We start from the raw sequence: 24295 nt of genomic DNA on the forward strand, positions 1-24295 counted from the left end.
CTTGCTGTCCCTCCTTTTAGGCAAGTAAGCGCCTCGTACTATGATGCTGGTGGTGATGGTGGTGGTGATGGTAACAATGATGAAGGTGATGATGAACTTGATGATGATGGTAACAATGATGAAGGTCATAGAGGAGGCGAAAATTGCAACCACCATATCTTGAGCACTTTGTATGAGTCTTCTAAGTTATGAGCATCTTTGTTTTGATCCTCTTGACAATTTTTATGCAGTAGGTGTCACCATCCCTTTATAGATGAGGAGACTAAGTTAGGAAGGTCAGACTTATCCAAAGGTGCACTAACATGTGGCAGGGTGAAGGTTGGAACCCAGAACTATTTGCTTCCCAAACCCATGCTTATCATTGCCGATACGATACCTTCGCCATGAATTTGTGTGTTCTGTACTCAGTTGAGTTGCTAACTCCCTTGATGTCCACTGAAATATTTGGCAGCAAAGAATAAATGCATGTAACACATTTATGTTACCAGTTCACGTAAAGTCTTTTAAAAATAAGGCATGCTTTTCTCCACTAAGTATATTTTATACCAAAGCATGGCTCAATCAATAAATACTCTGCAGTAAAGCCATGTTGTGGGCCAGCTTTCTTAGGTGTAAAAAGTGTATTTTATTGAGAAGATTTCAAGAGATGATGTCTGTAAGGTAGGGAAGAAATTGCTGGAAGAAGGCAAGTCTCTAAGGACCATTATTCTGTTTGCCATAGTCAAACACATCAGCTTCTTTCTTTTTTTTTTTTTGTTATAATTTTCCACCAAATATCTGGAGCAATAGCGCCCCCAGGGAGAGAATCCCATTGTCCTCCATAGCTCTAAGATTGTGGCTCTATTCCATGCCAGCTTTCCTTTGCACGTCAGGGTGGTCCCATCAAGCATGGCTCTGCAAAGCCATCTCCACTGCTAAATGCTGGTTGCTGGGGGTAGCTAGATTCATGGGTAACTGGTATGGCTTGAAATGAGTAGTGGCTGTTGAATCTTACAGAGATGGATAAGAATACAGAAAAGATGGTCTCCTTCCCCCCTGACCCCACAGTGTGCATTAAGTGAGTTGATGATGGTAGAGAGGCAGGATGGAATTAAAACAGAGAGACTCCTGGGGAATATCATTATAGAGCCACAGGTCTTACCTAAGGAAGCAGAAGGCCCATTAGATAGCTGAGCTATCTGCCTCTGTTATGAGAGCCTGTGTGCGCACGTGTTCATATTTCTAATACTAATCTCGTTATTTTATTTGGAATTAACCAGCATGAAAACTTGGGAGAAAAAAGGTCTTGATAAGAAATAGTAAGACAGTGCCAGACAAGAGATCCAGGTCAGATTTAATCCAATTGTAGGGATATTTAGAAGGGGAAAAGAGTCCTTTCATTTGAAGTTTCTTTGATCTACAGTCTTCTTCCCACTTATGCTTGTAAAGGAAACATTATGTTGTGTGAGAACACTGGGGCCGCATACCTTATAAGAAAAGGCCTAATCCCCCTAAAATCACAAGATGGATTTAAATCTTCTGAGTGTAGGCAGCTTAACCACAAGGCTTCTTCAAGCAGGATGTTTAAAAGTTGGGTTTCTCCAAGCCCTACCCTCTCCTGGAACACCTTGGCCATTTTCATATCCAACAGCCACAGTTAATGTTTGAGTTTATGGCATAACAGCTGATTTTTCTCACTTGACTTGCAGATCCTAGAGTTGGTGAATCCTTTTCTTTCCTCCCTCATTTATTCCTTTACCCCATGACTTACCCCAAAACTCTCTATATGATGACACAACATTAAAAAGTTATAGGTCCAGCCTCTGACTCTCTCCTCAACACCAGGTTCACTCATAAGAATTTTACTGAGCATTTACTGTGGATAAGTCATTATCTACATGCTTCACATACAAGACCTCTTTAAAACTTACCCAAACTTTGGAGGTAGGTACTATATGTATCTCTATTTTACCAATGGGGAAACTGAGACTGAGAAGTTAAGTAATTCACCCAAGATCAGAAGGTAGAAAATAGCATTTAAACCCAAGTGGTCTGAGCCCAAAGTTGACTCTTACCCAGCTAGTTCTGTGGCATCTCCATTACATTGTCAGCTGCCCACTTGGTTCTCAAACATACCTTTACTATCATCATGATCATCAGTATCACCGTCTCCATCACCACCATCATCATCACCACCACCCTCACCACCATCTCCATCACCAACATCATGATCACCGTCATCATCATCATCATTACCATCAACACCATCACCATCATCACCAACGTCATCATCATCATCAACACCATCACCATCCTCACCATCATCACCACCACCACCATCATCACCATCATCATTACCACCATCATCATTACCATCACCATCATCACCATCATCACCACCACCACCAATACTGTCATCATCACCACCATCATCACCATCACCCTCACCACCACCATCACCACCATCTCCATCACCAACATCATGATCACTGTCATCATCATCATCATTACCATCAACACCATCACCATCATCACCAACATCATCATCATCAACAACACCATCACCATCCTCACCATCAATACCATCATCACCAACATCATCATCATCATCACCATCAACACCATCATCATCATCATCACCATAAGTAATAAACAGGATAAACAAGGCACCATTTCTGTGGCTCTTCTTATTACTGTCTAGAGGAAAAGGAATTGGTCTACCTTTCCATTTTATGCACAACTGCCAGCACAAAAATTTGATTTTTTACAATAGCTTATGAAAAGCAGCAGTACAAGCAATTCTCAGCTATTTGAAAGAATCAGATAACTTGAAAACGTGAACAAGGAAAAACACATTTACATTTGTTTAAGACTGCATTGTGCTGATTTTTAATAGACCATTTTTTAATGAAAGCTTATTTCACAAGGGCTTTTCCCAAAGTATGTCCTCCAGAGCAACCATGGTATGATAATGGCTATTTTGATGGGGTCAGCAGGATGTTGACTGGTCAGATTGCTTTGGCAGATGCTGGGTTGACCAGAGTGAAGCAGATGTCCCTCCTGTGGAACTTCTCCGGACCTGTAGTGTGCTCCCACCTAGGGTGCATCTCTGAGGTGTGTGTCTGGGAGGCATGAAGGAGGGGATGTGTGGTCAAAGCTGAGGGGAGAGGACCTGGTAGGGCATCCACAGAGGCCGGGGAACAGAGTGTAGGATGGGCAGCAAGTCCAGGAAGCCGACCTGGGTTGGCGTCAGATTCAGGGCAAGAAGACCTTTGTTGATAATCTCTGCCACCTCCTCCCAGCCAGCACTAGATTCTCATAGCCCAAGAGCCCTGGAGCAGGGAGCAAGTTCCCACGGCCTGGGGCCAAGGGCCAGTCATAGAGCTGGAACTGGAGACTTCACTGCCCAGAGCCCCCAGCAGCCCCCAGAGAAGAAGCCCACAGAAGGTTCTCCAGAGAGGGGTCCTTGGGGCGGGGTGCTGAGCAGCTTCAACTGCCAAGGCCAGCCCCCACCTGCCAGGGAGGCTTAGAGCCTGGCATCAGCCAGACGTTTGTGTTTACTTGATCTGAGCAAATTAAATCCTCCCTGAACTGCAAAATTGCCTCCCTGAAATAAAGACCATGGATGGGTAAGTAGAAGAAGCATAAGAGGATGCATTTAATTCTGAATAAGGTGTTTGCGGGATGATGGGCCGCCAGCATGCAGAGCTTGTGAGCTGGGGCAGAAAGGGAAGGGAAACTGTTAGAATGGTGGGACGTTCCCTTTAATTGGCTGGGGTCAGGGTGCAGAACCTGCTCACTTGGGTTTTCTAAGGAATAGGAGCAGGTCTGCATGTGTGGGCTCCACCTGCTTGTTTCCCTTGTCTTTGGAGTGACCAGGAAAGGGGGACCACTGAGACCACCGGCCTCTGGAGGTGGCTTTGGGATAGCTCCCGTCCTCACCTCCAGCTCATCAGGGTCCCCGAGTAACATGAGAAAGGAGGTGCTTCTGGGCCCTTCCTTCTTCCCCTCCAGGCAGAGCCAGGTGAGCTCAGGGTTGGGACGGCCTCATGCAAAATGAGCTAAATCAGGAGTTCTCAAGGAGGGGTGAATCTTTCCCCCGGAGACACTGGGCTATGTCTGTAGACACATTTAGTTGTCACACCTCGGGGGGGGGGGGGGTACCGGCAACTAGTGGGCAGAAGCCAAGGACGCTGCTCAGCACCCAAAATGCCCAGGACGTCCCCCCACAATAAAGAATGATCCAGTGCTGAGGTTGCTAAGTTCTGGTCTAAAAGGGGGGTCCTCCAAGCTCCCCAGGAGTGATTGTGGGTTTTATCACCCAGTCCCTGGAGGGATAAGGCAGAGCTACCCCTTTCTGCCTTACATCAAGAGATGCCGAGCCAGAATCTGAGTCCTCATCACCAACCCATCGGGTCCCCACAGCCACGGCGCAGCAGGTGACACAGGCCATGCTGCCTCCCTGGTCCTTAATTAGCAAACAGGAGGTTTCCACAGTGAGGAAAGGGGACACCCAGGTTCCCAGCAGGTCGGCTTGTGTGAGGGCCCCAGGCTGCCTCCCCCGGCTTGCTCAAAGGGCACCTGTGTCCAGAGGTTTGGGACTTGTACATAGATCAGGAAGCTGTTCTAGAACCTTCTGAATAATGGCTTCTGTGGCCTACCCCCTCTTCTTTTATGGTGGTAAAATACACACAACGTAAAATTTACCCTTGATGGCATTGAGTACATTCACAACGTCGTGCAACCATCACTTCCACGTAGTAGTTCCAGAAAGTTCTGTCATCCTATAAGCACTCAGCCCCCATGCCCCTCCTCCAGCCCCTGGAACCACGAATCCACTTTCTGTCTCTAGGGATTCGCCTATTCAGGACATTGCGTGGGAGTGGAATGACACTCCTGTGCCTGGCTTCTCCACGGAGCATCGCGTTTGTGAGGTTCATCCACATTATAGAGGGAATCAGCACATCATTTCTTCTTGTAGCCAAACGATATTCCGTCGTGTGAATGCGCCACATCTTGTTCATCTTTTCATCCACGTACGGACAGCGGGATCGGGGCCACCTTCAGCCACAGGGAATAGTGCTGCTGTGGCCGTCCATGTCCAAGCATTCTCTGACCGCCGGTCTTCGGGTCTCTGGGGGGTTTGCCCAGTGGAATTGCTGGGTCCTGTGGTGACTCTTTCACTTTTGAGGAAACGCCAGCCTGGCTTCCGGGTAGCCCGTGAGCCTCCCATCGAGAAGGCTAGCAAGTGAGTGCTTGCCCACCAAGCGTGTTCTGTGGAAAAGCCCCTGGGGTGGGCGTGGGCTCCAGGAGCCCCGAGGAAGCACCCCCAGTGCTGACACACTCCTGGATGACAGGGGCACCTTGCTTCTGCCCTGGCCACTCTCACAGGTTTGGGGGGGACGGCTCTGCCTTCCAGTGGCCCAGCACGACCCTTTCCCCGCACCCAGTCCTCTCGGACCAGAGGCAGAGCCCACTTTCTCTGCAGACCCCAGCTGGGGGTGGGGGAGACAGGGCTCCCTGGGCTGCATGGCAGGAGTGCAGTGAGCACTCAGGTCAGTGTGCCTGGCAAACAGACCGAAAGTGCCCTTAGATGCTCGTGGGAACCCTGGGCCCTTGAGCTCCACAGCTTTCCCCTGCTCATGCAGAGGAGGAGGAAGGCTGCTCAGCACCCGGGCAGGAGTCAGCAGAGTTAGGGCACACAGTTCAGGAAATAGGGTGCAGAGATGCCCAAGGCATGGACCCTGGCTCTGAATAGGAATCAGGGACTCAAGGCAGTGGTAGCAAATGTCCTCCAGGGGCTGAGGGACTCCCACTCCGAAGCTACCAGCACATTGACCACCTGCTGCCCAAGAATGTGTATGGACACGGGGCACATTTGCTCTGGGATGGAGACTTCAGTGCTCCTGGGGGCCCTTCGACCAGGAAGGGCGGTGCCACGGGGGAGTCTTGGCCACGTGTTCCTCCAGCCAGAGGACACACTCTGGCCATCCTACCTGGGGGGCCCTCAGGCTCCTCACTGTTGGTCCTGCTGAGCACAGGTCCAGAGACCCATGTCTGCTAACTGGGTGTGGCACCACGGAAACGCCACCCTGGAAACTCTGCGTCTTCCACAAAGCCTTCCCAGGATCCCCGAAACCCGGCGTTGGTTCTCCTTCTCCCGGTGTCCCAGAGAGCCCAGGTGTTGTCTAGTGGAGACCAAGGGGAGGGGGGGGTAGAGCTGGTGGCTCTGGATTCACAGCCCGGCTCCACCTCCCTGACCCTCAGTGTCTTCATCTAAAGTGGGGTTGGCACCGTCTCTTCTGGGGCTGTCGCAGGGGTCAGTGAGGCGAGGCACGCTCGAGTGCTCAGGGTGGGGCCCGATGCCGGGCAGTCGCCCCAGTGAACCAGAGAGGAAAGAGAAACACCAGCAGGAGTGGACTGAGGCGTCAGCTCGGGGAAGGCCCCTGCCACTCTGAGTCACAGAGTGGGTCTCTGGGGACCAGAGAGGGGAGGCGGGGGGTCTCGGCAACCCTGTTCACCCTCCCGCTCCCCGTGCCTTTCCGGAGCGCCTACCGCCTGGGGAGCTCTCCCAGGTGCTGGGTGCGCGGCGTTAGGCACCGGCCGAGGGGAAGCGGGCCGTAAAGAAGGCCGCACACAGTCCAGGTGGTGGTGAGTGTTTGGAGACAGTTCGACAAGAGGCGAGTGAGTAGAGCGACTTGGAGCAGGGCAGGCAGGGAGGGCTGCTTGCGGAGGTGGGACTGACCAGAGGTCGAAGGCTTCAAGGGGCAGGGAGGGGAGGAGCCCTCGGGAAGAAGGTGGAGCCTCCAGCTTTCTAGAGACGCTGCGGTCAGCTATTACGCGGACCTCTCTGTGGACGGGGTTGGCTTCACACCCTCCTCCCCAGTCCCTGCCGCGGCCTCCCATGTGCAGCCCCCTCGAGTCACCGGACAAACCTGTCTGCCGGCCACTTCTTTCCCGTGGCATGATCACACCGCCCCGGCGCCCCCCAGGAATGCACAGCCCTCCTGCAATTGAGGATAAAGAGAAAGTGGGATTTCAGCTAAAAGGGTGAATCATGGTGATGGGTTCCTCCCGGCCTCCGTTTCGGCTGACGTCCCACTCACAGCCATGTCTTTTCAAGGCGGGCGGTCCTTGGGGGGCAGTAAAAACTGGGGGGAGAGTCCCAGGGCACCTGTTTCCAGCACCTCGGCTCCAATCCCTGCATCTGAGGAGGCTGCCCCCCCTTCTAGACACGCGTGCCCCCATTCCAGGCGGAGTAAGTCCTCCCACCAGCAGCCAGGCCTGACGCTCGCGAGTGGGCTGTGCTGGCCGAGCATTGGGAGGCTGCCAGCGTGACAGCAAGGGCTCCGTCCGCACCCACATCTTTTATTAATGCCAGCTTCTCACTCGCTTCCCCGTTCTGCCATCTCTGCCTGACTGACCCAACGAGTCACTGTGCTCATTAGACTGGGGGCACCCACACAGCAGTGTGCTACCCCTCCTCGGGACCCCAGCCCACCCTGCATCCCCCACCTTCCCTTCCTCCTCGGGACCCCAGCCCGCCCTGCATCCCCCACCTTCCCTTCCTCCTCGGGACCCCAGCCCGCCCTGCATCCCCCACCTTCCCTTCCTCCTCGGGACCCCAGCCCGCCCTGCATCCCCCACCTTCCCTTCCTCCTCGGGACCCCAGACCGCCCTGCATCCCCCACCTTCCCTTCCTCCTCGGGACCCCAGCCCGCCCTGCATCCCCCACCTTCCCTTCCTCCTCGGGCCCACAGCCCGCCCTGCATCCCCCACCTTCCCTTCCTCCTCGGGCCCACAGCCTACCCTGCATCCCCCACCTTCCCTTCCTCCTCGGGACCCCATCTTGCCCTGCATCTCCCACCTTCCCTTCCTCCTCGGGACCCCATCTTGCCCTGCATCTCCCACCTTCCCTTCCTCCTCGGGACCCCAGCCTACCTTGCATCCCCCCACCTTCCCTTCCTCCTCGGGACCCCAGCCCACCCTGCATCCCCCACCTTCCCTTCCTCCTCGGGACCCCAGCCTACGCTGCATCCCCCACCTTCCCTTCCTCCTCGGGACCCCAGCCCGCCCTGCATCCCCCACCTTCCCTTCCTCCTCGGGACCCCAGCCCACCCTGCATCCCCCACCTTCCCTTCCTCCTCGGGACCCCAGCCCGCCCTGCATCCCCCACCTTCTCTTCCTCCTTGGGACCCCAGCCCGCCCTGCATCCCCCACCTTCCCTTCCTCCTCGGGACCCCAGCCTACCTTGCATCCCCCCACCTTCCCTTCCTCCTCGGGACCCCATCTTGCCCTGCATCTCCCACCTTCCCTTCCTCCTCGGGACCCCATCTTGCCCTGCATCTCCCACCTTCCCTTCCTCTTCGGGACCCCATCTTGCCCTGCATCTCCCACCTTCCCTTCCTCCTCGGGACCCCAGCCTACCTTGCATCCCCCCACCTTCCCTTCCTCCTCGGGACCCCAGCCTACCTTGCATCCCCCCACCTTCCCTTCCTCCTCGGGACCCCAGCCCACCCTGCATCCCCCACCTTCCCTTCCTCCTCGGGACCCCAGCCTACGCTGCATCCCCCACCTTCCCTTCCTCCTCGGGACCCCAGCCCGCCCTGCATCTCCCCACCTTCCCTTCCTCCTCGAGACCCCATCCTGCCCTACATCTCCCACCTTCCCTTCCTCCTTGGGACCTCAGCCCACCCTGCATCTTCCACCTTCCCTTACTCCTTGGGACCCCAGCCCACCCTGCACCTCTACCCCCCTCAGTACCCCAGCTCACCTGGTATGCCTTCCCTGTTCCCCAGCGTGACCCCTCTCTAGGTTCCAGGAGCAAAGCAAGAACTATGGAGAATCATCCCTTTACTGCACCACAGTGACAGTTGGAATCCACCAGTAATGGGAGCAAGGTGTCGCTGCCATGCAGTGCCACCCATTCTGAATCCTCCAGCCCCTCAGGCATTTGCCATCACCCCACAAAGGCTGGGGGGCTGGTGGCTTCCACATGGTCACTGAGATGCAGCACCGGACATGCAGGGCCAGCCTGGGAGCCACCAGCCTGGGCGGGAGTTTCTGGAACACACCTGGCATCCTTCTCCTCCTCCCACCTCGACATCACTGCAGGGAACTCCTTGCCCACTCTCGGGCACACAGATGGAGTGGCTGGTTTCTGCGGCCATCCCCAAGCCTGGCAAGTCCTCCTGTCCCAATCTCCAGCCATGGTTGCTGGATGCAGGATTGGAGGGAGCCTTTGGGGAAGAGGCTTCTCCCCTGCCGAGACAGACCACGCAGAGCACCAGCACCCAGGCTCCGGGGAGGACACCTGGCTTTGGACTCAGCTCAGGTGCTTATGAACCAGGTGGTCTTGGGCAAGTGACTTCACTTGTCTCTGCCTCAGCTTCCTCGTCTGTAATGGGGGAAGGTCTTGGCAGGGCTTGTAGAGTTTTAGCGGTGAGTAAATGAGTCTTTGCAGGTAAAGGGTCTTGGGTGACGCCAGGCACCAGTGTCCTCGTTACGGAAGAAGCATCAGCTATTGTTACTATGATTACATGTCCATGCCCCTGCTTCTGTGGCACAGACTGTGGCTGCTGATATTCCTGTCAGTCTGTCCCCGCGAATGCTGGGTGGCTAGGCTGATAGCATGTGACCATGGAAGTGGGAGGGACCACGGAAGTGGGAGGGACCACAAAAGGGGAGAACCTGTGAGTGTGTGTATGCACTGGGAGCATCACTTGAGCCATGATCCAGCTGTGCCTGAAACCCACACCACTCCCAGGCAAGAGTCAGTACGTTGCCTCTCTGCTTGAGCCAGTTAGAGTGGGATTTCTGACACTGGGCAATGGACTGGTTCTAATACACTGTGGTAGCGAGGAAGCAGGTTGAATCCCCTTCACTGTGGCCCAGAACCTCAGCCTCATCTGGTATTTCCGTGTCCTCCTGTCCCTTGGTTTGTTCAGTCGCCCACCTCCGGTTTGCAGAGCTGAGCACTCCCTGCGTGTCTACTAGAATGCTGGGCTCTCCAGAGGAGACATTAAAACACCCAGGCATCCTTATCAGTAAAGTCTAATACTCAGCCCAGATTTATGACAAAGCAAAGTGTTCAGTCCCCTACTGGCAAGGCATAAACTCAGCAAGGCTCAGTACTCAGCCCACACAAAGTCAGTATTCAGCCCTCAGTTCACAAAGCACAGTACTCAGCTATCATTTATTGAAAAAGCTCAATACTCATCCCTCAGCACTGGCCGAACAGTATTTATTACTGACTAAACACAGTACTCTATACTGACTAAGCACAGTACTCAGTACTAAGAAAGCACAGTACTTAGCCCTCGTTACTAAGCACAGTACTCATTACTGACTAAGCATAGTACTCACTCGGTACTGACTGAACACAGTACTTAGTACTAGATAAGCACAGTAGTCCACCATCGGTATGACAAAGCACATTACTCTGCCCTGGGTACTGACTAAGCACCATATAAGATACTGAATAATCATAGCACTCAGCCTTCAGTACTGAGGAAGCACAGTACTTAATCCTCATCACTGAATAAACACAGTACTTGGTACTGACTAAGCACAGCGCTCAGCCCTTGGTACTGACTACACAGAGTACTCAGCCCTCCGTACTGCATAGTGGTCAGAAGTGATACAGATCTTCAACTGCCGTCTCTCATACGCTCTTGACAACCACTCTGCAAGACTAGCATCAGAATCCTATTTCCAGACGAGGACAAGAAAACAAGAGGGCAGATGACTTGATCAAGGTGGAGAGCTGGAGAGGAGGGGAGGGTCCTGGTCCTGTGTCCCTGTGGAGCCCTTCCCAGAAGAATAGGATAAGCAGAATAAGGAGGAGACTCTCATGCCAGCAGGAATCCCTCCCGTTGGCCCGGCTTAGGTGACATGCCCTTCCCCACACCAATCACTGCGCCGGGGGAGGTCCTCCCCACTGGTCCATAGGAAGCAAGGCGGGCGGGGGTGGACCTCACAGACACACCAGGGCTGGTGGCTGCCTTGTTGCCCCATCTCAGCCTGCATCCAGCCTCATCCCCCCTCGCAGTCCCCAGATGCCTGCTCACAGCACACCCCCACTGTTCCTCTCTCCTTTGCGGGGCTGGGGGCTGGCCTCCATCCCACTGCTGGGACCTGCTCCTTGGGGCTCCCGCCCAGGGCCTGGATGCCATGGCCTCTGTGTCCCCACGTTCCCCAGGACTGGATCCTGTCTGGCGTCATCCCTTATCCCCTGCCCAGGGCCAGCACACGACAACGGCAGACGCATCCTGTTGTATCGAAACAGAGACTGTGTGGGCAGGGCCTCCCAGAGACAGGCAGGGAACACACATGAAATACTCACGAAGCAGAGTCCTTGCCCAGACCCTCGGCTCTGCATCCGGAAGACCCGAATGATAAGCAGCAAGGTGTGGACAACAAATCTGAGGGAACACCGAGCCCCCAAGTCCTCCTGTCATGTCATCCGTTCCCTCAATGCCTGACTTGATCAGACTGAGGCAGAAAGCCCTAAGAAGAACCTGTCTCACCCATGGACTCGGCTTTACGTCTTGGGCTCCCCGACAGACGAGGCCATTCCTAGCTTGAATCCCGGGAAGGGAGAGTCTCTCCACTCTGTTTCTGTGCAGACGATAGCCCTTGTTGGCGCTCAGGGTCGAGCAGCATCCGGGAAGCCCTGGACCTGGCCCAGACCACCCTGCTCAGAGCTGCTGGTCCTTCCAGGAGGCTGTCTAGGCACCTGCTGTTGACTGAGCATCGCTCGAGGCGAGTGCTGTGGGGGTCAGTGGATAACCCTCTCTCCTGAGCGTATAGTCGAGTGGGGGACAGAAAGAAGGCTGCCAACAACAAAAGGCTGGTCACGACAAGGGCCGTGAAGACAATTAAGCAGGCGTAGCCCACACTACTGGCTAGGATCCCAGTGGGCCAGCGCACCATCCACTCCCGTGCTGGGCTTTTGCTAACACTCCACAGCTGGACACTGGGAGATGCCTGGGAGGGCCCCCCTTGCCCCGCTCGCCCTGGGCTGGCCCGCAGAAACCAGCCTCCTTGCCCCAAGGCTGGACTTCCTCCACTGCAGATCACACCCCAGGACCTCCCCCACCTCCCCCCGCAGGATGAGGCTGAGGCCTGACCCCAGGTGACACCACGTCTCTCTTCTCCCTCTTGCCCCTTCTCCTCTTCCCAATCACTCATGTAAGCATCCTTCTCTCGGTCTCTGCCATAGGGAACCCCACTCTGACACCAGGATGGAGAAGTCAGCTTGGGCATCTGTGGGGAGGTACCTGAGCACCCCAGTGACCTCACCTCTGCTTAGCACTTACCTACCCAGTACTGAGTGAGGGCTCTGCAGACAGCACTGGGGTCAGGCAGAGGTTTGACCTAGTACAACGGGGAACCATCCAGCTACTGAAAGCAGAAAGAACATGCCAGGAGGATCCCAGGCTGCTAAGGACTGGAAGGGAAGGCAGGCCAACCAGGTGACCCCAAGGCTCTGGGTCTTGGCAGGGAGATGGCATTGTGGTAATGGAGGGACACCAGCCAGATTTCCCACCCCGACTCTCTTGTTTGAAGATCCACGTTTGAGCGCCTGGGTGACTCAGTCTGTTGGGCATTCAACTCTTGGTTTCAGCTCAGGTCACGATCGCAGAGTCGTGGGTTCGAGCCCTGCTTCAGGCTCCGTGCTCAGCGTGGAGCCTACTTGAGATTCTCTCCCTCCCTCTCCCTCTGCCCCTCCCCCCCGGCTCGCACTTGTGCTCGCTTGCTCACTCTCTCTCAAATAAATAAATTTTTTAAAATTCTTTAAAAAAAATTAAAAGATCCACATTTGAGAAAGAGAAGCTGATTGGCCCACTTGGCCCGTGGGCCTGCCTGTTGGCTGGGGGGGAGGGCAGAGCATGTTGACCATCTCCCCAAGACCACTCACGATGGGGAACGATGCTCCCCCAAAGGAAATCAGGCCTCTGTTACCAGAAGAAGCAAGAGTGGACACTACATCATTCCCTGGCCCACAGCAGTACCTTCTATAATCCCATGCCACAAATTAAGTAGCTACCTGTCTTTGTTAATTTGGTGCAACCTGAAGGGCATTTTGGAGAATCATCTAATTCACTCTTCCCCACCCGGCAAATTTTGTAAGAACACATTCATGGCTTTCATTAGTATTCATAGGACTTTGAGGATTTTTTCATGATTTGTAGAACTCAAAGTAATTGTGTCAATGTTACACAAGAAATGCCTTTTCCTATCACATTCTGGGTTTTTCTGTTCATTACAAGAACCTAATTGAAAATAATTGAAGGCTGGATTTTATCACACATGGAAAATACTTGAAAAAATGCAAGAAACGCAAACATCTTTGAGCCTCGTGCCATGATGTTCGGGAGTCAAGGGAGAGGCAGGGTAAAGTAAGAACCCTCACTCGCCCGCGGCCCAAGTTTGTCCCATTAATTTGACGAGAACAGTTTGATCATCGCCAAACCCCGCTTCTTCCCCAGCACCGTGGCAAAGGTCTCTCATTAAACTTTGCAGCGAGCTGGAAGGGACTCACATAGTTGTTGGTTATAATTTCATAATCGCTTTCACAAGCAGCTGAAGTGAAGCTCTCGGCCCAGACCTCCGAGTCATGGTGACTTTTTCTAACCTGGTGCTTCCACAGTCCCTGCACCCCAAGGGAGAGTGGCAGCCAGGAGCATCCCTCTGGGGGTCACAGAGACCTCCTGGGCCATCCCCGGTCTGACTCTGCAGTGGGCCCCGCGTCCTCGGCCTCCCTGGCTGTGTTTAGAGGCTCTTTAGGAAGGCAGGTGACTCCACTCTTGGTTCCCAATTACTTGTGGAACCTTGTCCCACCCCTTTCCTTCTCTGGTCCTCGGCGCCCCCATATGCAGAATGGACTGGAAAAGGTGGTCAGGTGGGGCTGAACGTTCTGAGATTCCTCTTTCGTGATCTTTTAAGGAGTTCTGGGGTGGGGGGGGAGAGATTCCTGCAGAGCCAACAGTGGAGGCTTTTGAGGCATAAGGACATGGAGGAGGAAGCCCTGATCTGGGCAAAGATGAACACAGTCAAGAGTGGGTTGAGGATGGGCCAGCCCGTTGCCAGCCACATCCCACCATGCTGGTGGCCCTGCGTACCAGCCCCTCCCCCAGCCTCACGGGTCCTTCCAGAGGCCACAGAAGGCAGAGGACACCACACCCCTATTCTGACTCCTCCCCCAGCCCCCCAGGCGCTCCGAGGTCTCCGCAAAGGCAGGATAGGTGGCAGCAGACCCCCCGCTTCTGCTCTGGGCTCCACTCTGGGGGAGGTGGGGGGTGACCAGACCTTGCTCCATTCCCTGACTCACCTCCCCCGTCTCATTTCTCTGTTCATTTCCTTCCTCCCTCGTCCAGCAGCCAGTGAGGCCCCCAGGTGGACCTTCTCTCTCCCACCCCAGGATCCTTGCACTGCCCACCTGCCCCTGCCTGATGCCCCCTCGGACTCGCTCCCCACATCTTTCTGCATGCTTGCTTCCTCATCCTATGGGCCTCAGAGAAGCCTTGTTTCCTCTAGGAAGCCCTTCTTGCCGCCCACTCACCATGGCCTTAGGCTTCCCTTGGGCATCTGGAAGTGACCCTGGCCATCTGCTTCTTGAGCTGCCTGCGCCCTGCCCCCAGGCCGTATGTCCTGGTTTCATTCGTCCATCCATTGTTTACTGAGCACCCACTGCGTGCACGGTGCCAGGCCTGCACACGCCATCCTGGCAAACAGAGCCGCCCTGTTCGTGTTCCTTGGGCCCAGAGAAGAGTGCTGACCGTCCTTAGTTCTCACCCAGGAAGGGAGGGAGGGAGGGAGGGAGGAAGGCGAGCGTTCACGCGAGGCCGACAGGACAGCCGACACATAAAGCCTGAGGTGGCCCTGATTCTCTGTCGGTGTGAAAACCAAGAAGCCCCAGCAGTCAGAGCTGGGGCCCCGCTGCAGCCACATGGGAGCTACAGATGGGTCTAGTGAAATCCTTCTCTCACATCTGGGCTCTGGTGGGAGTCAAGTTTTAAAAGACAGTTGCCTCTCTCGCCTAGTCTCTTCCCTAGCTGCAACCACGGCCAAGCGTCAGTCCCCTGCCTGCGTCGTGCACCGTCTGGGGCCAGACGGGCTCATGACTCAGTGCTTCTGAGGGGTTGGAGAAGTGGGGACCACTGCAACTCAGAAGTCCCAACAGGTAACGAAAACGAGGGCGTGCAATCTGTTTCCCTGGGAAAGTCTCCAGGTTTAATCCCAAACGAGGAGAGAGAGCTGAACACTTCACTGAAGACTTACATCCTCACGGAAGAGCTTGATCCTAAGGACTTGGAAACAGCTTTGAAATGTGAGGGCAGGAGTCCCGGGGAAGCCACATAGCGGCCAGGCAAAACCCTGAGGACTCAGAGCCGGCGCCTTCCAGGACGCCGGGTGCAAAAGGGGAGAGGGATCCAGCCGCACGTGTGTGTGTGTGTGCACGTGTGCACACATGCTGCGTGTTTGTGTGCAAGCATGCAAGTGTGTTTGTGTGCATGTGCAAGTGCATGTGCATGTGTGCACGTGTGCATGCATGTTTTCTGTGTGTGTACATGCTGCGTGTTTGTGTGTGTGCACGTGTGCATGCACGCTGCGTGTTTGTGTGCATGTGCGTGTGTGTGCACATGTGCATGCATGTTTTCTGTGTGTGCACGCACGCTGCGTGTTTGTGTGCAAGCATGCAAGTGTGTTTGTGTGCATGTGCATGTGTGCATGCATGCTAGAGTGTTTTCTGTGTGTGTGCACGCTGCGTGTTTGTGTGCAAGCATGCATGTGTGTTTGTGTGCATGTGCATGTGTGCATGCATGCATGCATGTTTTCTGTGTGTGTGCACGCTGCATGTTTGTGTGCAAGCATGCATGTGTGTTTTCTGTGTGTGCATGTGTGTGCAAGCATGCTGTGTGTTTGTGTGTGCATGTGCATGTGTGTGCCCACATGCATGTTTTCTGTGTGTGCACACATGCGTGCCTGTTTGTACATGTGTGTGCACCGTGTGTGTGTCCAATAACTGTACAAGACAGTGGACAAGACCAAACATTCAATGTGAATCTTGCCTCTAAGTTCTTCCCCTGGAGCCTCTCAGACCCTATTCCATCTCCAACAATCTTTATCACACTTTTTATTTGTGGATTAAGAGGGCGTCACGTTTTTAGGAGTCTCTGATTCCACTGGCCCACGAGCCATGTGAGGGCAGGGCAGTGTCCATTCGGCGTGGGACCTGGCCCACAGCGAGGGAAGGTGTTGTTGAAGTGCCGCGGGCGCCCCAGGTGCAGGGGGCTGGGGCCACGTGGAGGGGCGCAGCCTGAAGCCAAGGGTGCTCTCTGGTTGGTGGGGTGTCTTGGTATCCTGGCAAGGGGCTTTCTCCGCCGGAATCTGGATGTGATTCTCTCCCTTTCGAAGCTTTGGGAATAAACCTCCAAGGTGTTTGCAATTCAAAACCACACATGGTGACTTTTCTCCAGTTTCAAGTTCATTTGAGATTAGGCAAATATCTCCTCCTTGGGGAAGATTCTGCCAGAATCCTTCACTTCATCCAGCCTTTCTTAAGGACGAGAGCTGGTCTTCCAAGCAGAAGTCCCCGGGTGAACACAATCGCCCAGCACCATAAGTTACTTTAATGTAGACGTCACTTTAACCTCTTACCATCTGTTCTGTCCTTTAATAACAAATGCAAAAGAGCATAATTCTCTGTGGCATCATAAAATTGAGGTGGGTGATGGAAATGCCTGTCTGTGTTCTTTATTCATGGCCCTATCGTATGCTGCTGTGATGTTTTTCTCATTTTCTAGACACAAATCAAGGGGAAACTGCTCTCCCCTGATCTGGTGAATTCATTTGTACAGTATTTCTTCTTAATGTGGTAAACTGTGGGGGAGCTCAGAGCATCCCAAGCCAGTACAGAGCCCCAGATGCACACGCAGAGCAGTACCCAGGGAATTAAGCAAAGGCAACTTGGTGGTCAAAATGTAATGAGATTCCTTTGCAAAAAATAAAACCTCTTTAAATATATGGTGGGTTCTTTTCAGTGTTTTTATAATTAAATTTCCCCGCGAAGGATGGGCAGTCTGGCCCAAAGAACGCAGCAGAAGTGGGCTGGGCGGGTGGGCCGAACGACAACCCCCGCCTCCGGAGGGCCGCCCGGCTCCAACCCAAGGACCTCCTCAATCCAGCGCAGCTCAGCCGCTAGTTTGGGACCTGCCGTGTACTCAAGTGCAGAACTCACCGACCTTTCTAGAACTTTCCTGGCGCCCAGAAGGCAGACTGGGGCTTCGCAGGCAGCTAGCCTTGAGTGTTTTCCATTAATCGCGCAGTTCCCTGTCTCCACAACAGGGCCTGATCTGCTGTAACCGGTCCCCCACACCCAGAGCAAGAGCTCAGGCTCAGGTGGCAGGAGGGGGGTTTTCTCTCTGGGACTCAGACTAGTCACCACCACCCCGTGTCCCCGGCGACCACACCTTGGCACCAACCCCCTCCCGTGGGGGAGAAGAGGTGGCTCTGGGCCACAAAGGGCTGCCTTCCTGTGAGCCGACCCCTGGGGCTGGAGCCCAGCGGCCAGGAAGAACACCTGTCCTCCTCCTGCAGGGGGTCTCCCCGGACGCGGCTGCAGCGCTGGGCTGCTCAGACTCGGCTGTTCTGTGTGACGGACGCTACTCGGTGGACAGCAGAGGGACGGGCAGTGAAGACAGGGTGGACTCCTGTCCTGGGCCGCCCAGCGCTGTTAGTGAGCGAGCAGGCGGAGGGCGAGGGGGCAGGCACAGGATCCAGCGTGTCATCACCTGCAGGAGGCAAGGGGGGCTTCAGCGCTTCCACGGCCCAAGGGGACAGCACGGAGTGACATGTGTCCCCAGCCCCGGCCCTGGCCATTCTTTCAGTGGCCTTGCCTGAAACCCTGCTGGGTGTGTGCTGCTCGGGGCAGAGCCAGGGAAGCCAGGAGGTGGGAGACGGGAACAAAGATGGTCCTTACAGACCGTTGGCGGGCAGGGCTGGGAAGGGTATTGGAGGGGGAGGAGTGGGGTGGGGAGGGATATGTGGGGGGGAGGAGTGGGGTGGGAAGGGGTATGTGGGGGAGAAGAGTGGGGTTGGGGAAGGGTATTGGAGGGGGAGGAGTGGGGTGGGGAGGGATATGTGGGGGTGGGGAAGGGTATGTGGAGAGGGAGGAGTGGGGGTGGGAAGGGGTATGTGGGGGGGAGGAGTGGGGTGGGAAGGGGTATGTGGGGGGGAGGAGTGGGGTGGGAAGGGGTATGTGGGGGAGAAGAGTGGGGTTGGGGAAGGGTATTGGAGGGGGAGGAGTGGGGTGGGGAGGGATATGTGGGGGTGGGGAAGGGTATGTGGAGAGGGAGGAGTGGGGGTGGGAAGGGGTATGTGGGGGGGAGGAGTGGGGGTGGGAAGGGGTATGTGGGGGAGAAGAGTGGGGTTGGGGAAGGGTATTGGAGGGGGAGGAGTGGGGTGGGAAGGGGTATGGGGGGAAGGAGAGGGGGTAGGGAGGGGTATGTAGAGGGGGGAGGAGTGGAGGTGGAGAGGGGTATATGGAAGGAGTAGGGGAGGGGTATGGGAATGAGGGAGGGGTATTTGGAGGGAGAGGGGTTAATGGTGGGGCAGGGGTATTCAGGTGGGGGAGAAGTATGTAGGTGGGGGAGGGTATATGGAGGGGGAGGGGTATGTGGAGGGGGAGGGGTATGGGAGTAGGGATTGTGGAGGGAGAGGTAGAGGGGTATGGGAATGAGGGAGGGGTACTGGAGGGGAGGGGCTAAGGGTCAGGTAGGGTTATATGGAGAGGTATGGGGGAGGGGAAGGGTATGTGGAAGGGGCAGGGGGGTACATTTCCAAGCCATCACCCAAGATGTCTACTCAACCTCTGTCACCGTGCATGGGTGCAAAAGACTTTCTTGTGATGAGAACTCTGGGGACATGCAAAGATGCAGCAGAATCCCATGAGCTGTGGTCACTGTGCTCTCTGTCTCGTTTTGTGACTCACTTACTCCAGACAGGGAAGTGTGCCCCAGTGTCACCTTCACTCACCTTGCCCCCCACCGCACCCCAGCTCCGGCGAGCACGGTCTGTCCTCCGTGTCCATGAGCTCAGGGGTTTCTTCATTCAGTTTTAACTGCAGTCTTGTAATAAAACGCCCGGTCCAACTCTACTCTGTGGAGCCAGAGGCTTTCACTGTGGTCCATTACTTTATAAAATGTTGTACGGCCCCGCCACTTGATTTCCGAAAAAAAAAAAAAAAAAAAAAAGCTGTATTTTGTAAAGGTGTGCGGTTGACCCCTGAAAAATGCAGGGTTGTCGGGGCACCGCCCCCGGCACAGCCAGAAATCTGCATGTTAACTTCTGACTCCCCAAACACCTAACTGCTAACAGCCCACTGTCAGTCAGAAGCCTTACACACAAGATAAACAGGCGATGAGCACATATTTCGATGTTATGTGTATTATAGACTCTGTGCTTACAACAAAGTCAGCTAGAGGAAAGACAGTGCTGTTAAGCAAATCATAAGGAGGAGAAAATATTGTCACGATCCTATACCGCATTTATCGATAAACATCCATGTACAAACGGACCGTCACAAGTCAAACCCGTGTCCAAGAGTCAACCGTATTCAAACTTGAATTCCAGTCTGTTAGTTTGACCTTATCCATCATACCTTTTCAGTCTCTGTGGTTTATTTTCCCACAGCTCGGAGAAGTCAGTTACCTTGCAGTTGGTGACCCCGTTCCCATCAGGTGCCCCTTATCATTACAAGAGCTTTTGCTGCCTCTAAATGGAAGACATGCTTCCTACTTTTAAATCTTTCTATTGAAGTATAGTTCACATACAGTATTACATTAATCTCAGGTGTTCAACACACACCTGAATGTCGGGCGACTCGACAGTTATTTACATTATGAAATGCTTGCCAAAAGGAGTGCAATCACCATCTGTCACCATACTGTACGTCTTACCTTTAATTCTACTGTTGTCCTTTTTGTCTCCCAAAGACTAACGTTCTTACCCCATCATCTGGTCCCCTGCCCCCTGGAGAACACAGAACTGTGCGCTCATCTCGGCTCTTCCTCAATCAGACCTCGCTAACTTCCTCGGGAGTTGGGAGCCAGAGAAACGATATTAAGTTGTTTTTCAACAACATCCAGCTTCCCTGTGAAAATACTTCTGTGTGTACATAGTGCTGTAGGCTTCTTGACGACAGGCTTCAGTGTCAAATCTGTGTCTCTGGGCTGGTCGCGGGGCCTTCCTGCCCCTCAGGGAACGGATCCTGTCCCCTGGTGCTTCCGTCAAAGGAGCAAGAAGATGGGACACGGGTGAAAACTTAGGGGGTGTAAATGGGCCAGCTCCCAACCTCTCTTCCCTCTGGACTCTGGGGCGGCTGCTCTGTTGTCCTTCCTCCATCTTTCCCCCGTTGGACGGCGGCTGTTAGGCGTGTTTGCGTCAGGGCTGCAGCCATTTTCCACCGTTGTTTCCAGTCTTCCCAGTGGTGCTGGAGTCTCTACCACGTGTCCCATGCTCCCTGCAGAGACTTTAACTTGGAATATCGTGTCTTATCTTTCCCCGTTACCTGCTGGGCCACTGGGCGTGTAGTTGGTGGCACTCCGTAACTCCCTGACTGCTGACTGCCCTTCCGGTTCCCAAAGTGGTCCCGAAGTACCTCAAGATGGCCAAGTGCAAGGAAATCCGGGGCGGGGCGAGTGTACATTTAGGGAGCATGGCCCCTGCTCCCCACGGCAGGCTGACATGCCTCTCCTCTTGCTCCTTCTTCCAGATCCGGTCTGACAAAGACAACGACATCCCCATCCGGTACAGCATCACGGGCGTGGGCGCCGACCAACCCCCCATGGAGGTCTTCAGCATCGACTCCATGTCTGGACGGATGTATGTCACTCGGCCCATGGATCGGGAGGAGCGAGCCTCCTACCACGTGAGTACCTCAGGCCTTGGGTTCCTACCTTTAGAAGGAGAATGTGGCTCATACTTTCAGACTCTTACCTCTTGTGTATCCCACTTCATCTCACATCCATACATCCATCTATCCATCCATCCATCCATCAATTCCTCCATCCATTCTTTCCTTCATCCATCCATTCTTCCATCCATCTACACATCCGTCCATCTACTGATCCATCCATCCACCCATCTACTGATCAATCTATCCATCCATTCTTCCATCTATTCCTTCCTTCATCCATCTATTCTTCCACCCATCTATGCATCCATCTACTCATCTATCCATCCATTCTTCCATCCATCCCTCCATTTACCCATCCACTGATCCATCCATCCATCCATCCATCCATCTGTCCATCTGTCCATCCATCCATCCCTCCATTCATCCATTCCATCTATGAATCTACCCATCCTTCCACCCACCCATCCATCCATCAATCCACCCATCCAGGGGATATTTCTCAAGCATCTAGTATGTGTCAGGCCCTGTGGTTGGCAATAAGCCTGAAGTGATAACATGAGTAAACATGGCCTCACTCTGGGGGAGCTTACACTGGGATTAAGAGGCATCAAAACCTCTTGGCCTGAAGCCCTTAAGAAAAGCTGTGTCCCCAGATTCTTCAGCAGCCAGACCACAGGCCTTGAGGAGAGTGGGTGTAGTTACTGAAACACCTCTGCGTCCTGCCCTAGAGATGCCATTGGAAATGGGCATGTGGCTGGCATCCTGACTGCCTCTCGGACAGTGGGGGCCAGGGTCCAGAGAGAAGGAAATATAAGGGAAATAGACTGTTTTGTTAGCTGGTTCAAAAAAGAGCTTCCCTTGGATGCCTGAGTATCTAAAGGAAAATCATCGTCTCTTTTCTGAGCCAGACTGATGATTTTATTTACGGGGCTAGGGAATGTGGAGGAAAGCACGCAGACATTGAAACCCCGGCAGCGGGCAGCCGCTGACACTCAGGCACACTTTGCCTCTGGCTTCCAGGCAGACAATTTCAGGGGTGCTTTCCCCCCTGGAAGGGGCCCTCGGGGACCTCCTCTGAGGCACTGGTGAAATAAGGCGTGGTCGTTCCCACACCAAACACTTACCAGGGACCAGACCCTGGGGACGCACTACCCCTGCTCCCTGCCCTTCTCTCTCCCTCCCTCCCCTGTGGTCTGTCTACCCTCCCAGAGGCACATGCCCCTCCTAGAATGCCTTGTTCCAGGCATTTGTGCCCCGGAGTCTAAAGGGATGCTCAGCCAGTGGTTGGGACGAGCAAATGTTTCCAGCGAGTGAGAACAGAAGGAAGGGGGGCAGCTGCTGGCTTGCTGCATTGCCCACCTGGCCAGGGGTCCCTCTGCCCTGCAGTCTTTGACCCTGATTGGCCGAAGACCTTGAGAGCCTCCTCCGACATTGGAGGCTTTGTCTCCAAATGGCCCCACAGAGAGGCCACTTGCTGATGCTCATGTTCACCTCTTCAAGATTAGACAGAGTCCTCTTTAATTATCACGGTCGCCCCTCCTCCTGTGCCCAAGCAGCCCCACGCCTCTCTCCAGGAGGCCAGACAGCGGGGTTGGCCCCAGGCGGCTCTGGTGTCCCCTGGAATGTCACACGGTTGCTTCAGCGGTTTGGGGAGGGAGGAGCTCTCGGCGGGGCACCTCTCCTGCCTTCCTCGGGGCTCCAGCGACCCCTGCTGTCCCCAGCACCGGTGTCTTCTCTGGCTGTTTCTTATGGCGCTTCCAGACCAAACGAAAGCCTTTGTCGTAAACCCTGGGCCGGGCTGCCCTGCAGAGCCTGCGGCTCGGCGTGCCACGGCCCTGGTGAGCCTGGTGGGAAGGGGCTGCCCCGGGCCAGGCCCGCTCAGCTCCTGATGTCGGGACGTTTACAGAGTCCAGGGCCCCGTGCAGAATGAAGTGGGGGGCCCTCATCTGGACCAGGGATTTCAGGTCAGTGACAGCAGAGCATTTAACCACACACGGTCCCTCCTGTGCGTCGGGCCTGCAGGCTGTGCGGTCTCAGGCCATGAAACTGGCCCCCTTCGAGGACGGGCAGCGCAGGTGGGCTGTCAGCCAAGCCCGCTTCGGAGGACGCGGCCCCAGCGCCTGCTGACTGCAGATCCACCCCTGAGAGAACCCACACCCAGTGGGAAGGCGCTCCCTTTCATTTTATTTAATTACTTGGGAAACCTTGAGCTCAAAAGGAGACCTGCTTTTGGTGTTTCTGGGTAACTGTTTCTCCTCGGCATTTCACACCAAAGTCAGCACTGGAATTCCCGGTTCCCCCGCAAGAGTCCAGCCCCGCCCTCCTGCCACCCGCCCGAGCTGGCTCAGCCCAGAGGACGAGGACGCAAGGGGCGTCTGAAGGCCGATGGCCGCTCCAGGGAGTGCGTCGCCTGCCCGCCCCCGTTGCTCCAAGGGCAGGATGGTCGATCCACCAAGTGCCAAGGCAGTGACTAGCGTCCTGCAGAACAACCTAGGCCCCCATGCACCTCTCACGCACACCTCCATTTCCGCTTGTTCCTTTCGCCCGATGTGACCCCAAAGCCTCGCTCAGCACCAGACTCTGCGCAGGAGACACGTGGCGTCCGAAGCTAGATGGCTCTGCGACAGGCCCCCTCAGAAAAGCCGGGGGTCACAGGCTGGCAGTCCCCAGGGATCAGGGTGGCATGCTGGGCCTGGAGGGGAGGCCTCTGGTCCTCTGCAAGGACGCCTGCAGGCCACAGCCCCTCCTCACCCAAGCCGGCCAGAGAGGAAGCAGAGAACTCGGCCAGGGGGGCGGGGTGGGGGGGAGGGGAACCGTCCACCTGTCCCTGCACACTCGGCTCCGTGTCTGGGCCTCCATGGACCTGCTCACCTCCAGACACTTGGCACACGTTCCCTTCTGTCTCCCGCCACGTCCTGAGGTTGCATCTTGGGAGATGAGAAATCCAACCATGCCACCATGTATTAAGTGTTTCCTGCTTGCTCTCATGAACCAGGAAATGTGCTCCAGGGGGGTACCCACCTCAACCTCCTCGGGCCCCATCTCAGAAGTGAGGAATGTCTCCCGGCGCCACCCCTGGCTGCCGCCTCCAGCAGGCTCACCCCTAGACCCCACAAGGTGACAAGTCGGTGGGAGATGACGGGACCCAGACCGGGGGAGAGGTCAAGTCCATATGCCGAATTCCAGATTGAAACCTCATGTTCCAACTTGCGACTCTCTGTCCCAGCACGGTGAAGCCCTCGGGAACTCTCCCGTCCTCCCTGGGGTTGGGAAGCCGCTCTGGGCAGTCCTCACACTCCTTGTGAGACTAAGGCAGGAGCCCCTCTCAGGACTGTCACCTCGCAGGATGCACACCAGAGCCTTCGGGGGCAGCTTGCAAGTGTGTCAGCTCCC

The 24295-nt window shown here is 55.0% G+C and overlaps 1 protein-coding gene across 1 annotated transcript in view; it reads left to right on the forward strand.

The window, feature by feature from the left end:
• Positions 1-24295, forward strand: part of CDH4 (cadherin 4) — a 528918-nt gene that overhangs the window by 446777 nt on the left and 57846 nt on the right. The window contains exon 5 of the mRNA XM_064573410.1: positions 20759-20914. Within this exon, the coding sequence (XP_064429480.1) occupies positions 20759-20914 (156 nt within the window). The remainder of the gene's footprint in view (positions 1-20758; positions 20915-24295) is intronic.

The sequence above is a fragment of the Mirounga angustirostris genome, unplaced genomic scaffold (genome assembly GCF_029215605.1).
Source record: "Mirounga angustirostris isolate CCGP_5_RB_7025 unplaced genomic scaffold, mMirAng1.0.hap1 SCAF_10, whole genome shotgun sequence".
NCBI lineage: Eukaryota > Metazoa > Chordata > Mammalia > Carnivora > Phocidae > Mirounga > Mirounga angustirostris.